Here is a 15,848-nt window from a genome sequence, read left to right on the forward strand (position 1 = left end):
CCAGCATCAGTTCAGTTCAGTTGCTCAGCTGTGTCTGACTCTTTGCAACCCCATGAACCGCAGCACACCAGGCCTCCTTGTCCATCACCAACTTCCGGAGTTCACCCAAACTCATGTTCATTGAGTCAGTGATGCCATCTAACCATCTCATCCTCTGTCGTCCCCTTCTCCTCCTGCCTTCAATCTTTCCCAACATCAGGATCTTTTCAAATGAGTCAGCTCTTCGCATCAGGCAACCAAAATATTGGAGTTCCAGTTTCAACATCAGTCCTTCCAATGAACACCCAGGACTGATCTCCTTTAGGATGGACTGATTGGATCTCCTTGCAGTCCAAGGGACTCACAAGAGTCTTCTCCAACACCACTATTCAAAAGCACCAATTCTTCTGCGCTCAGCTTTTTTTATAGTCCAACTCTCACATCCATACGTGACTACTGGAAAAACCAGAGCCTTGAGTAGACGGACCTTTGTTGGCAAAGTAATGTTTCTGCTTTTTAATATGCTGTCTAGGCTGGTCATAACTTTTCTTCCAAGGAGTAAGCGTCTTTTAATTTCATGGCTGCAGTCGCCATCTGCAGTGATTTTGGAGCCCCCCAAAATAAGGTAAGCCACTGTTTCCACTGTTTCCCCATCTATCTGCCACGAAATGAAGGGGCCGGATGCCATGATCTTAGTTTTCTTAATGTTGAGCTTTAAGCCAACTTTTTCTCTCTCTTCTTTCACTTTCATCAAGAGGCTCTTCGGTTTTTCTTCACTTTCTGCCATAAGGGTGGTGTCATCTGCATATGTGAAGTTATTGTTATTTCTCCCAGCAATCTTGATTCCAGCTTGTGCTTCATCCAGCCCAGCGTTTCTCATGATGTACTCTGCATGTAAGTTAATTAAGCAGGGTGACAATACACAGCCTTGACGTACTCCTTTTCCTATTTGGATCCAGTCTGTTGTTCCATGTCCAGTGCTAACTGTTGCTTCCTGACCTGCATACAGGTTTCTCAAGAGGCAGGTCAGGTGGTCTGGTATTCCCATCTCTTTCAGAATTTTCCACAGTTTATTGTGATCCATACAGTCAAAGACTTTTTGGCATAGTCAATAAAGCAGAAATAGGTGTTTTTCTGTAACTCTCTTGCTTTTTCAATGATCCAGCAAATATCGGATCAAGTCAAATTGGAAGTGGTCAAACAGGAGATGCCAAGAGTGAACGTCCACATTCTAGGAATCAGCGAACTAAGATGGACTGGAATGGGTGAATTTAACTCAGATGACCCTTATATCTACTACTGTGAGCAAGAATCTCTTAGGAAAATACAGTAGCCATCACAGTCAACAAAAGGGTTCGAAATGCAGTACTTGGATGCAATCTCAAAAACGACAGAATGATCTCTGTTTGTTTCCAAGGCAAACCATTCAATATTATGGTAATCGAAGTCTATGCCCCAACCAGTAACGCTGAAGAAGCTGAAGTTGAACGGTTCTATGAAGACCTACAAGACCTTTTAGAACTAACACCCCCAAAAGATATCCTTTTTATTATAGGGGACTGGAATACAAAAGTACGAAGTCAAGAAACACCTGGAGTAACAGGCAAATTTGGCCTTGGAGTACAGAATGTAGCAAAGCAAAGGCTAATATAGAGTTTTGCCAAGAGAACGCACTGGTCATAGTAAACACCATCTTCCAACAACACAGAGAAGACTCTACACATGGACATCACCAGATGGTCAACCCCGAAATCAGACTGATTATATTCTTTGCAGCCAAAGATGGAGAAGCTCTATACAGTAAGCAAAAACAAGACTAGGAGCTGACTGTGGCTCAGATCATGAAGTCCTTATTGCCAAATTCAGACTTAAATTGAAGAAAGTGGGGAAAACCACTAGACCATTCAGGTATGACCTAAATCGAGAAAGGCAACCTCAGTGAGATGCCCACACATTGCAACTAGAGAATGGACTCTGCTCTTCGCAACTAGTGAAAGCCCTTGCACAGCAACAAAGACCTAGTATGGACAAATATAAATAAAAAAGTTTTAAAAACGCTGCCACTGATATCCATTTTCAAAGAATACATACATACATGCATATATATTTATATTAGGAAAATAATGTTAATAATATTAAATAAGGGAGAATACAAAATTATATATAGAACGAGTCCAATGAAAATATTACATGATACTACATATATTTCTACATCTTATTATATTTATAGCAAATAAAAAGAAATGTTTAAGTTTTCTCTACGTTTTTTTTCTTTTTAATTTAACATTTACTTGTTTACTTGACTGTGCTGGGTCTCAGTTGCAGCATGTGGGATCTTTAGTTGTGGCATGTGAACTCTTCGTTGTGGCATGCAGGACCTAGTTCCCTGACCAGGGATCAAACCTGGGCGCCCTGCATTGGGAGCAAACATTCTTAGCCACTGGATCACCAGGGAAGTTTCCTCTAGGGTGATTGTTGCTAATTTTCAATTTCTCTTTATGCTTTTCTGAATTTTCAAAGTTTTCTTGGGAAATGCCAATTATTCATTACTCCTTGCTTTCTAAAAGCAGGTAACTGCAATGCAATTAGTAATCATTTTTATGTAACAAATATTTCCTAGAAATGTGTTTTTGAAAAGTTATACATGGGAGATAAAGATTACTGATATAGTATAATATAGTAATTCAACCTTTATTCAGGCTGTTTAATCAGAAAGACATGGATTCTAACTCTATGGTTGCCATTTACTCGGTCCTGGGAGTTAAATTTGCTAAACTTCTGTTTTCTCAAATGTAAAACAGGTATATTGTCCATATGATGGAAACTGTTGTTAAGAATAAAACCAGCATTTAGTGTCTACTTGAAATAAAGTGATCAATAAATGATGCCTATTAACATTACAACTGTGAAAAGTGTGAAAATGTTAGTCGCTTAGATGTGTCTGACTCTGTGTGACCCCATGGACTGTAGCCAGTCAGACTCCTTTGTCCATGGGGATTCTCCAGACAGGAAAACTGGAGTGGGGTGCCATTCCCTCCTCCAGGGGACCTTCCTGACCCAGAAAATCAAACCCAGGTTTCCTGCATTGTAAGTAGATTCTTTACTGTCTGAGCTACCAGGGAAGCCCTATTATAATGAGAATTGTACACAGTTTCTATTGTGTATTACAAATCTGTTCACTGATAATAGACATTTATTTGTAAGGAAAATACATTCTGGTGATTTTTCAGAAACTTTGCCAAACAGTATTAGCAAAACATCCAGAGTGTAGAACAAGATAAGATAAGCTTACTACATAAAATATTATCAAATCTTTACTCATATTCCTTCACACATTAAGCATAAATGGACCTACCAACAATTGTAAATGACTCTGGGATATGAGAAGCTATCAAGAAGGCATGGAGGTAAAAACGAAGCGATCAAATTAAGTATTATAAGCAACAACTGAGTTCAAAATTGTATAGCTGTGTGTGTGTCTGTCTGTCTGTGAGATTAGTAATGCATATGAGTCTGTCAAGAGACAAATCATATGGAAGAAAAATAGGCAGCCAAAGTGTGAAAGACTGGGATAAAGGATTTAGATTAATTCACAGGTGGTAGAGGAGAGCCTTAGAGAGACAAAAGAGTGACTAACCTCCTTACTGGAAAAGAAACACCAACATAAAGTAAACTGAGAGATGAACAGAGTATGCAGACCGAGTAAAAATCTCTGCCCTGGTAACTCTTCTATGCTGTTTGTCCAGCCCATTTCCTCTTACTAAGAATGTTATTTTTTCCTTTTTTTCTGTGACATACTCAATCCTCAAGATCTTTTTCAAGTACCCACTTTCTCTGAGAAGTCTTTACAAACCATTTTAGCCCTCAGACTAGTTTCCTTAATAGTGGGATTATTTTTTTAAAACAAATTTGGTAACAGGAACTTAAAGTGTTGTGGATCTATGTACATCAAAAAACAAACTTGCAGAAGAGTAAGATCAGATTTGTGGTTATCAGAGGTGAGGCACTGGGAAGGAGGAACTAGATGAAAGCAGTCAAAAGATATAAATTTTCAATTATAAAATAGATACTAGGGATGTAATATAAACATGATAAGTATAATACTGATCTGTGTTATATATCCAAGTTAACAGTAAATCCCAAGAGATCTCATCACAAGGAAAAAACTTTTTCTATATCTTTAATTTTGTATCTTTATGAGATAATAGATATTCATAAAACTTATGATAATCATTTCATGGTATATGTAAGTCAAATCATTATGCTGTACATGTTAAACTTATATAGTGCTTCATGCCAACTTATCTCAATAAAACTGAAAGAAAAAAAAGCAAATATCCCTCTGACTCAATAACTCACTGATATGAACTGAAATTGTGACGTAAACATATAAACACATTTCTACAAAGATGTTCACTGCAATTCTATCATAGCAAAAAAAAAAAAGTACCTAAATATTAATCAACAGAGATACATTTAATATAAATTGTGTATTCACATAACGGACTGTTCAACTAAAAAAGACTGAGACAACTGTTTATGTTGTTATTAAAAAAAAAAAAAACAAACACCCAGGATATATTCAAGCAAAAAGAAAAACTTAATTTATAAAGTATTACACAGTGTGGTTTCTTTTTAATGAAAAAAGTGTGTGTATTTATATATTCATGTGTTAAACAAATTTAAAAGTAAATACAGACATATACAAATACAATTAATAGTTATCTCTGGGGAACAGAAGTACAAAGGAAAAGAACTGACTTTTTAATTTTAAAGTTTCCTATAATTCTGTATTAATTAATTCATTTAGGAATCATTTGAAAATTTCTAGAGTGCCAGACACTCATGATTTATACCACTCACTTGGCCCTTACACATTAAATGTCTTTTGAGGTATTTCGTATTTGTTTATCCCACTGAGCCATAAACATGTTGAAGGCAAGCTTCCTTTCCCACAGCAACAACTATGAGCATACACGTTTCCAGATATATGTACATGTGTAAGTATTTTTTACAAGGAATGAATAGGCCCTTATCAAATTTATGACAGTGGTTGTTTCTGAGAAGGGTGAGAGTGAGGAGGGGAATGGGATGGAAGTTATTTTTTTTTAAAGAGGATTCAGTTCAATAAACTGTATTTTATCTCAAAAAATTTTTTTAAATAAAGACTCGTATAGGGATATCCTAGGTGGTCCAGTGGATAAGTATTCGCCTACCACAAATTTGATCCCTGGTCCAGGAAGATTCCAGATGCATATGCCACAACTACTGAGCCGCACTCTAGAGCTGGAGGACTGCAACTTCTGAAGCCTGAGTGCCCAAGAGCCCGTACTCCACAAGAGAAGCCACCTCAATTAGAAGCTTGGGCACTGCAACCAGAGAAAGTCCGAGCACAGCAATGAAAAACCTAGTGCAGCCAAAAAAAAATGAATGAATAAAATTTTTCAAAAGACTCAAATACTGTATGTAAATAAGTATAAATTTTTTTTCCCAGTCTTTCATTTGTGTTAACTTTGTTTTTAGCACCTCTCTTGCATAGAACTTTCAACTTATTTTGTATAGTCAATCTCCTGATGTTTCTTTAATGACTTTTGGCCTTGCTTACAATGAAAAGTACTTTCTTCTTATTCTTCTATGGCTAAACAAAAACACTGAGCTCTTACTAGGAGGACATTATGCTAAGTGAAATAAGCTTGTTACAAAGGACAAATACTATTAAGTATCTAAAATAGTCAAACTCACAGAAGTAGAGAGTAGAAGGGCCAGGGGAAAGAGGAAACGGAGAGCTGCTACTCAGTGGGTATAAAGTTTCAATTATGAAAGATAAGTTCTCATCATCTGATATACAATATCTTGCCTATAGTTAACAATACTGTATTATATACTTAAAATTTTGTTTTAAAAGTAGATCTCATGTTATACCTAATTAAAAACTATTTGCACTCTTTAACCATTTGGAATGTATTTCTTGTTACTGAATGATTTTCAGTATGAAATGAGTTAACTGAATGTTTTTCCAAAGGAATAATCAAGTTTCAGTATCATTTAGTAAACAGTAAATCGCTTCCTTATTGATCTGAAATACCACCAGTATTATAAACGGACACTTGAATTCAGTGAAAAAAAACTCTACCTCTTCAAAAGCATTAACCAATTTTTATGCATCTGAAATTAATTACACTGGGAATCACCACAAGAACCTGTCATCAACATGGTTTACCTTACACTGCATAGTAAAATTGCTTTTTTTCCCCAACCAGTCACAGCCAAAACAGAATTTAAAAAAAATTAAGTCAATCAGTAAGAAGTAAACCATAATTTTATTTGCATGTTCTTTTTAACTAAGACAAGTATTCAAAAACAAAAAATTGTTTAAACTAAGGAATTACAGAAAAGTTTATCAGATCAATAGATACAACAAATCACTAAACTGAAAAATGAACAGAATGAAAATAAAATTCCAGAACAAGAGCAGATACCACCATCGGCACTGATTGGGAGTGAGGAAATCTGTGTTTTAATTCCAACCTGAACAAATGAATAAACCTCAAGAATTGGCTCTATGGTTAAATTTCCAACATTCTATAATTTCTAATTTGCCATCTCTAAGATTTAATTAAAACACCTAATACCATCAGCCAAAGAAGTACCTAATCTTTAGTGAGATGTTATTTACACCAGTATAGGTCATTAATCTAACTTAAAATTCATTTTCTCTAGCTATCTTCTGAGCACACAGAAAAATAGCTGAGCAACATTTTTAAGACTTCCAGTCACGTGAAAGTAATTTTTTTTTTAAGTGGAAGTATAGTTGATTTACAAGGTCCTAATGTGTAGTACAGGGAACTACATTCAACATCCTGTAGTAGACCATAATGGAAAAGAATATAAAAAAGAAGATATATGCACACCCACATATATATATAAACTGAATCACTTTGTTGTATACCAGAAACTAACACAACCTTGTAAATCAACTATACTTCCACTTAAAAAAAAATTACTTTCACGTGACTGAAAGTCTTAAAAATGTTGCTCAGCTATTCTTCTGTGTCCTCAGAAGATAGCTAGAGAAAATGAATTTAAGTTAGATTAATGACCTATACTGGTGTAAATAACATCTCACTAAAGATTAGGTACTTCTTTGGTGGAAAACTCAGCAGTGGCCACAGGACTGGAAAAGGTCAGTTTTCATTCCAATCCCAAAGAAAGGCAATGCCAAAGAATGCTCAAACTACCGCACAATTGCACTCATCTCACACGCTAGTAAAGTAATTCTCAAAATTCTCCAAGCCAGGCTTCAGCAATATGTGAACCGTGAACTTCCTGATGTTCAAGCTGATTTTAGAAAAGGCAGAGGAACCAGAGATCAAATCGCCAAAATCCACTGGATCATGGAAAAAGCAAGAGAGTTCCAGAAAAACATCTATTTCTGCTTTCTTGACTATGCCAAAGCCTTTGACTGTGTGGATCACAATAAACTGTGGAAAATTCTTCAAGAGATGGGAATACCAGAACACCTGATCTGCCTCTTGAGAAAATAGTATGCAGGTCAGGAAGCAACAGTTAGAACTGGACATGGAACAACAGACTGGTTCCAAATAGGAAAAGGAATTCGTCAAGGCTGTATATTGTCACCCTGTTTATTTAACCTATATGCAGAGTACATCATGAGAAACGCTGGACTGGAAAAACACAAGATGGAATCAAGATTGCTGGGAGAAATATCAATAACCTCAGATATGCAGATGACACCACCCTTATGGCAGAAAGTGAAGAGGAACTCAAAAGCCTCCTGATGAAAGTGAAAGAGGAGAGTGAAAAAATTGGCTTACAGCTCAACATTCAGAAAACGAAGATCATGGCATCCGGTCCCACCACTTCATGGGAAATAGATGGGGAAACAGTGGAAACAGTGTCAGACTTTATTTTTCTGGGCTCCAAAATCACTGCAGATGTTGACTGCAGCCATGAAATTAAAAGACGCTTACTCCTTGGAAGGAAAGTTATGACCAACCTAGATAGCATATTGAAAAGCAGAGACATTACTTTGCCAACAAAGGTTCGTCTAGTCAAGGCTGTGGTTTTTCCTGTGGTCATGTATGGATGTGAGAGTTGGACTGTGAAGAAGGCTGAGCGCCGAAGAATTGATGCTTTTGAACTGTGGTGTTGGAGAAGACTCTTGAGAGTCCCTTGGACTCTTGCAAGGAGATCCAACCAGTCCATTCTGAAGGAGATCAGCCCTGGGATTTCTTTGGAAGGAATGATGCTAAAGCTGAAACTCCAGTACTTTGGCCACCTCATGTGAAGAGTTGACTCACTGGAAAAGATTCTGATGCTGGGAGGGATTGGGGGCAGGAGGAGAAGGGGATGACAGAGGATGAGATGGCTGGATGGCATCACTGACTCACATCACATGGACGTGAGTCTGAGTGAACTCTGGGAGTTGGTGATGGACAGGGAGGCCTGGCGTGCTGCGATTCATGGGGTCGCAAAGAGTCGGACACGACTGAGCGACTGATCTGATCTGAATCTAAAACTCCTAATTTATCCTTCCCCTTTGGTAACCATAAATTTGTTTTCTATATCTGTGAGTCTGTTTTGTTAGCAAGTTCATGTGTGTCATATTTTAGATTCCACATATAAGTGATAACATATGGTATTTGTCTTTCTCTTACTTCACCTAGTATGATAATCTCCAGGTCCATTCATGTTGCTGCAAATGACATTATTTCATTCTTTTTTTTTTTTAATGTCTGAGTACTGTTCCATTGTGTATATATGCCACATCATCTTTACCCATTCATCTGCTGATGGTCATTTAGGGTGCTCCGAGTCTTGGCTATTGCAAACAGTGCTATGAACATTAGGGTGCAGGTGTCTTTCAAATTTTGTTTTCTCTGGATATATGCCCACAAGTGGGATTAGTGGATCATATAGCAACTCTATTTTTAGTTTTTTAAGGAACCCCCATACTGTTTTCCATAGTGGCTGCACCAATTTACATTCCTACCAAATGTGTAGGAGGGTTCCCTTTTCTCCACACCCTCTCCAGCTTTTGTTACATATAGATTTTTAAAATAATGACCATTTTGACTGGTGTGAGATGATATCTCATTGTTGTTTTGATTTGCATTTCTCTAATAAATACCAATACTGAGCATCATTTCATGTGCCTGTTGGCTACCTGTATATCTCCTTTGGAGAAATGTCTGTTTAGGTCTTCTGCTCATTTTTTGATTGGGTTGTTATTGTTGTTGTTGTTATTGAGTTATATGAGCTGTTGGTATATTTTGTAAATTAAGCCGTTGCTGGTTGCATTGTTTGCAAGCATTTTCTCCCAGTCTGTAGGTTGCCTTTTAGTTTTGTTTATGGTTTCTTTCACTGTGTAAAAGCTTCTCAGTGTGATTAGGTCCCATTTGTTTACTTTTGCTTTTATTTCTATTGCCTTGGGAAACTGGCCTTAAGAAAACACTGGTACAATTTATGTCATAAAACGCTTTTTGCCCATGTCCTCTGTTTTATTGTGTCATGCCTCATATTTAAGTCTTTAACCCATTTTGAGTTTATTTTTGTGTATGATGCAAGAGTGTTTTGACTTCACTAATTTTCATGCAGCTGTCTAGTGTTCCCAACACCACTTACTAAAGAGCTTTTTCTCTCCATTGTATATTCTTGCCTCTTTTGTTGAAGGTTAACTGATTGGTAGGTATGTGGGTTTATTTCTGGACTCTCAATTTTGTTCCACCGATCCATATATTTGTTTTTGTGCCAATACCATGCTGTTTTGATTCCTGTAGCTTTGCAGTATTGTCTGATGGCTGGGAGAATTATGCCTTCAGCTTTGTTCTTTTTCTTCAGGACTGCTTTAGTAATTCTGGGTCAGTTTACGGTTCCATGTAAGTTTTAGAATTATTTGTTCTAGTTCTGTGAAAAAGGCCAAGGGTAATTTGATAGAGATCACATTAAATCTGCAGATTGCTTTGGGTAGTATGGCCATTTTAACAATACTGATTCTTCCAATCCAAAAGCATGGGATATCTTCATTTCTTTGAATTATCCTCAGTTTCCTTTATCAATGTTACATACTTCACAGCATCTAAGTCTTTCACCTCTCTTGATCAGGTTTAAAAGACAGTTTTTTTTACTTTCCCTGAAAGTAATTCTTAACTTACCATTTAGCTTGTTCCTCTTTAAGGTAACACTTACGTTTTCCTAATACATGTTTTTTTCCAACCATTCCAAAACTACGATGATATTATACCATGTGTTTACATGTGCACACATCCTTCAGGATGATTCATTCAACTATATACCAAATCACTTTCTGCTTAATTCTTCTGGCTCAATCCTTCTTAGTTACTACTCATTTTTTGGTTATTTCTACAAAGATTGAAGCCTATTTGTTTATTCCTTTTTTCTTAGACTACTCAAAATAATTTGACTTCTATTTTTGGTTTTTTAAGTACTCAACCTTATCACCTTTTAAGAACTCATCCATGAAGTTAATATGCTCAGTCACTTAAATCAGTGATTATGTGAACAAATTTGAGTCCAGGAGAGGGAAAGGAAATAGAAAGAACCATTTAGTAAGTATCTATTTGCAAATGTCTAGCACTATTTTAAAAAGTTGTAGATTCCAGACAATACAACTTTTAAAAAGTTCTCCCAACTACCACAAAATCAATATGACTCCTTCATAAAAGAATAAAATGTCTTATTTAAATCTGGCTCTGTTGTTCTTGTTCTCTCTTCACCTACCAAAAGTCACTAGTACAGAAAAATACTTTACATTTATCTGTAATCAGTTCTTCATAAAACCATGATTATTACCTAGAATCTACATTTAATGACTGATTTGCCTTAAACCGTATTAGTGTGTGTTCATGCTCAGCTGTGTGCAATTCTTTGCAGTCCTATGGGCTGTAGCCCACCAGGCTCCTCTGTCCATGGGATTCTCCCAGCAAGAATACTGGAGTGGGTTGCTATTTCCTACCTCAGGAGATGTTCCTGATCCAGGGATTGAACCCAAGTTTCCTGCGTCTCCTTGCACTGGCAATCAAATTCTTTACCACTGAGCCACCTGGGAAGCCATAAACCATATGCTTCCCTGGTGGCTCAGAGGTTAAAGCATCTGCCTGCAATGCGGGAGACCTGGGTTCAATCCCTGGGTCGGGAAGATCCCCTGGAGAAGGAAATGGCAACCCACTCCAGTATTCTTGCCTGGAGAATCCCATGGACAGAGGAGCCTGGTGGGCTACAGTATATGGGGTCGCAAAGAGTCAGACACAACTGAGCAACTTCACTTTCACTTTCAAGATCAGTCCTGGGTGTTCATTGGAGGGACTGATGTTGAAGCTGAAACTCCAATACTTTGGTCACCTGATGCGGACAGCTGACTCATTTGAAAAGACCCTGATGCTGGGAGGGATTGAGGGCAGGAGGAGAAGGGGACGACAGAGGATGAAATGGTTGAATGGCATCACCAACACAATGGACATGAGTTTGGGTGGACTCCAGGAGTTGGTGATGGACAGGGAGGCCTGGTGTGCTGTGGTTCATGGGGTTGCAACGAGTTGGACACGACTGAGCCACTGAACTGAACTATAAAAACAAAATTAAAAAGCCAAACAGTTCACCTCATTCAATGAAAGTTCTAGTGTATTTTGAGGAAAATGCTTGTTTTCTCCCAGTTTAGGTTTATAAAGACTCTGTAAGATAATCAGAAGACTAGTCAGGTGAATGATGAGATGAGTTAATTGTGAATTTAATTACTAAATTTAAACTTCAAAGGTCCATATTTTTTGAAAGACATTGCCAGGTTTTTATTTATTCCCAAACTCAGTAGATCCCACAATCTAAAACTGCTTCGAATATAATATCTTAAAAAGGAAAGGATGTGTTTTTTTTTTTAAAAACGGGCAATGATGAAACGATTTCCCATAGCAATTTCTGCTTGAACTTAATTAACTGATAGCCATTAATTTCTTCAGCACTAATACCAGTTTTATGAAAAGAAAATATTCTCCCATATAAAATTATCAAATAGTCATGAACCCTTACCACCAGGGTACAAAACAAGCATCCATTTGTTGTGAACAATAATAAATCTTTTATTCACCTAATTATTCAGTTCGTTTGTACACTAAATTTCCATCTTTCATCATTCAGTCAGGCATGCAATTAAAATTTTATTTTTATGTATTTATTACCATAATCTACTGTTACAGGCATCCTGGAAAGGCAGAATCATTGGCTCAAACTTCCAAATATCAAATTTTGTTTTAAATTCTGAATTTTGACTTTCTGATCATCAGTTATCCTCATTTCCTATACATGACACAGTTATGTAACTATCCTAAAGTTATAACGAATATAAAACCCCAAAATGTCCATAAATAAGCATTTAAAACACACTTAATAGCATTGAAAAATGTAGTTTTAAGCTTTTATTCACATTTAAAATGACCCACGTGGGGACTATGTCATCAAACCGAGTAGAAAGACTTCACATCACAATTAGAACTACTAAATTCTTAAACACACACACACACTCCTCCCCCTTCCAGATTCCATACAGTCTTTGAAAAACAAAAAATTGCAGGAAGAATTAAAATCATCTCACCCCCATCATCCTAAGACATTATTGTTAACATTTTACCAAACAATTTTAGACACTTCACAATATCGAGTACACATTCCCAGTTTCACCGTGTTTATGCATATGTTATCAAATTATGTCTATGATTGTTATGTGACATTTTTCTAGCCCTCTAAAACCAGACTTAACTTTACAGACTCAGATTAAATTCACTACCTCCAGATCTCCCAGCTCAGTTTTTCAGCATTAAAGACTTCAGCTAATAGGTTCTCAAACCAAATAATTCAGAAACAGAGAACAGGTTCCCTGTGAGAAACCGCAATAGAGATACTGAGACAGAATCAGAAAAATCCAATAAAGCATCCTTAGAGTTATAACTACTAGGTATGTGGGATTACAGATGCTATGAAAAACCTGAAAATGTTGTTTATTTCTGCAATTGAGCTTAAATTCTAGCAACATGATCTAAATCTATTCTCAGTTTCTGGATGTAAGGGCAAAACAATGAATGTAATGAAGAAGGACAAATACCATGAAAACAAGATGAATGACTCCAACTCTGGGTAGTTTCCTTTACTTGGTACATGTTTCTTTCTCAGTTACATCAAAGCACCACAACTTGGCTTAATAATTAGGTTGCAGTAACTTTCTAAGTGTGGCACAAAGGTAATTCAATAAATAACTAAAGGGTAAAACATACAGTAATGAGTAAGGAGTCGTAACAAAACTTTATCTTAATAGCATTGAAATGAAAATTCCACTAAGAGACTTTGGTCTTGCAAACTGTCTAATGATAAAGTTACAAATGAAACGCCAGACACACACACACTCATTCTTTAAAAATACATATCAGATGACAATGAAAACAATATCAACCCACTTATTTACAAGACATCTTGATCTGAAATGCTATTTATATTCAGTCTCTAGAACACTACCACCACCCAAATTTAGATCTTGCTGGTTTATATTGGTAACACAAATGATACAGAAAGGGTTTCGGAGCATTTCAAAAGTCAACTTATTTAAAATCTCCTAATTAAAAAACAACTACTGCAAAAAGAAGAAACCACTGCAGAGAAAAGTATAAGCAAGCCACTTTGAAAAGCTCCTATCCCTACCAAATTTAACAAGCAACAATCACTGAATGTGGCTATATGTTAAAATAATAATAATAAGATAAAATAGAAAGGAAGGTGACAATCTTCACACTGCTTGTTGCAGACAAGAAAGAACAACTGTTAGTACTAACACTGGACTGTTAAGTGCTGAAAGACCAGACATGAAATAACGAAATCTTACTCCTCTGGTATCTAAGGCTACTGTACCAGCAGTTTCAATCAAGTAGTTCCTTAAGAACAGAGCCCATCTGTCATTCTCAGGGGATACTTGTATCATAAAGTGTACAAGCTTATAAATCACTAGCACTTCAGCACAAGCTTTCACTTGATGAAGAACTTATCAATGATGCTGGCAGAGGCACTTTTACACCTTCTTCCCATGTGAAAGGAATGAAGAGATCTGGTCAAGGACTAAAAATACAATGCTGAAAGCAAAATGTGCCACAATTTTTCTGTGAAAGTTTTATAATTTAAAAATAAGTTGAATGTAAGATAACAAAAGATGAGACAAAATACGCAGAAAAACAATAAATAAAATGAAATAACTGACCGAACAATATCAAAATATTTTCACAGAAGTTAAAAGGGTAAGTTTAAAAAAGTAGAAACAGTGTGAACTACTAACAGCAGTTAGAAAAAGTAGTTAGAAACTGAAACGCAGAATCAAATATATTTATGGCAGTAGTAAAGAGAAACAACAGTTTTTGGAATGAAGACTCAGAATCACATATTATGCTCCACATTAGTTTTAAAAATCCTTAAATATAAAAACAAGACTTCCTCTCTCCTCAAAATAACCTAACCTATGATCTTTGGCTGAAAAATTTATGCTTTTGAACTATGGTGCTGGAGAAGATTCTGGCGAGTCCCTTGGACAGCAAAGAGATCAAACCAGTCAATCCTAAAGGAATATTCACTAGAAGGAATGATGCTGAAGCGCCAATACGCTGGCCACCAGATGGAAGACCCAACTCATTGGAAAAGACCCTGCTGCTGGGAAAGAGTGAGGGAAGGGGCAGCGGGCAACAGAGGATGAGATGGTTGGATGGCATTACCAACTCAATGGACATGAATCTGATCAAACTTAAGGAGACAGTGAAGGGGTCTCAAAGAGACGGACATGACTTAGCGACGGAACAATAACAATGATCTGTGGGGAAAACTTCAGCATATTAAGGTGATGGGTAAGCTTCCTAACATTGAATTGTTAAAGGAAGTGTGTGTGTTAGTTGCTCAGCCATGTCCAACTCTTTGTGACTCCACGGACTGTAGCTCACCAGGCTCCTCTGTCCATGGGCTTCTCCAGGCAAGAATACTGGAGTGGGTTGCCATTTCTTTCTCTATGTTAAAGGATACACAAGCGAAAATATCCAAAGATTTAAGAAAAACACTAGTATCTGAAATAAATTGTTGTTACAACATAAGGGGCCATATCCATATTTGTCTTAAAGCTGTTTTATCTTCCATTTCTTATAAAGTAAACAGAAGTTTTGCCCATCTAGGATGTTGTTAATATTTTATTTCTTGATCTAGGTATTACTGATTACACAGACATGTTCACTTTGCAAAAAGGCATCAAGCTGTATCAGTGATTTGTGTGTACTTGTATACTTTCACCAAAACTTTAAAAAAAAGCTCATAAAAATTATTTCTACAACTTAAACTGTAGAATTTCTAATTGTATTTCTACAACTTAATTGTAATACTTAAACTGTATGTCTACAATTTAAATGTAGTTGTATTTATATATATAATAATACACATATAGATTATATAAAGTTATATATCCATATCCATATGCAAGTTGCTCAGCCATGTCCAACTCTTTGTGACCCCATGGACTGTAGCCCGCCAGGCTCCTCTGTTCATGTACAGACAGTTTCTAATCCAAATTACCACTGCTAATGTAAATGACTTACACATATTGTCATTTGTACCTGCTCAAATTCTTTCTCTTTTTTCCAATCAACTCAAAATTACTCTTTTGGGGGGGAAAAGTAAAACTTCAGAAAAATCTAAGGTTCAGAAGTACTTCATCAGGGAAAATAAACATGTAAGGTAAGCGATTCTTGGGAAAAAAAAAAAATCTTTTAGTCTCCCTCTCCTCTGATGTGCTCATTTTGCCTGTGAGAGAGCACTCCATCCTA

General features: G+C 36.5%; 1 protein-coding gene across 3 annotated transcripts in view; it reads right to left on the reverse strand.

The window, feature by feature from the left end:
• The window catches only part of FBXO11 (F-box protein 11), a 112,218-nt gene that overhangs the window by 88,531 nt on the left and 7,839 nt on the right, over window positions 1-15,848 (reverse strand). Inside the window, exon 2 of one of the 3 annotated variants that reach the window (XM_061432297.1) lies at window positions 5,196-5,386. The exons of the other annotated variants lie outside the window; for them this stretch is intronic. Within the exon in view, the coding sequence (XP_061288281.1) occupies window positions 5,196-5,235 (40 nt within the window). The 5' untranslated portion in view covers window positions 5,236-5,386. The remainder of the gene's footprint in view (window positions 1-5,195; window positions 5,387-15,848) is intronic. 3 annotated transcript variants of the gene reach the window in all.

This window comes from Bos javanicus, chromosome 11, assembly GCF_032452875.1.
Source record: "Bos javanicus breed banteng chromosome 11, ARS-OSU_banteng_1.0, whole genome shotgun sequence".
NCBI classification, from domain to species: Eukaryota; Metazoa; Chordata; class Mammalia; order Artiodactyla; family Bovidae; genus Bos; species Bos javanicus.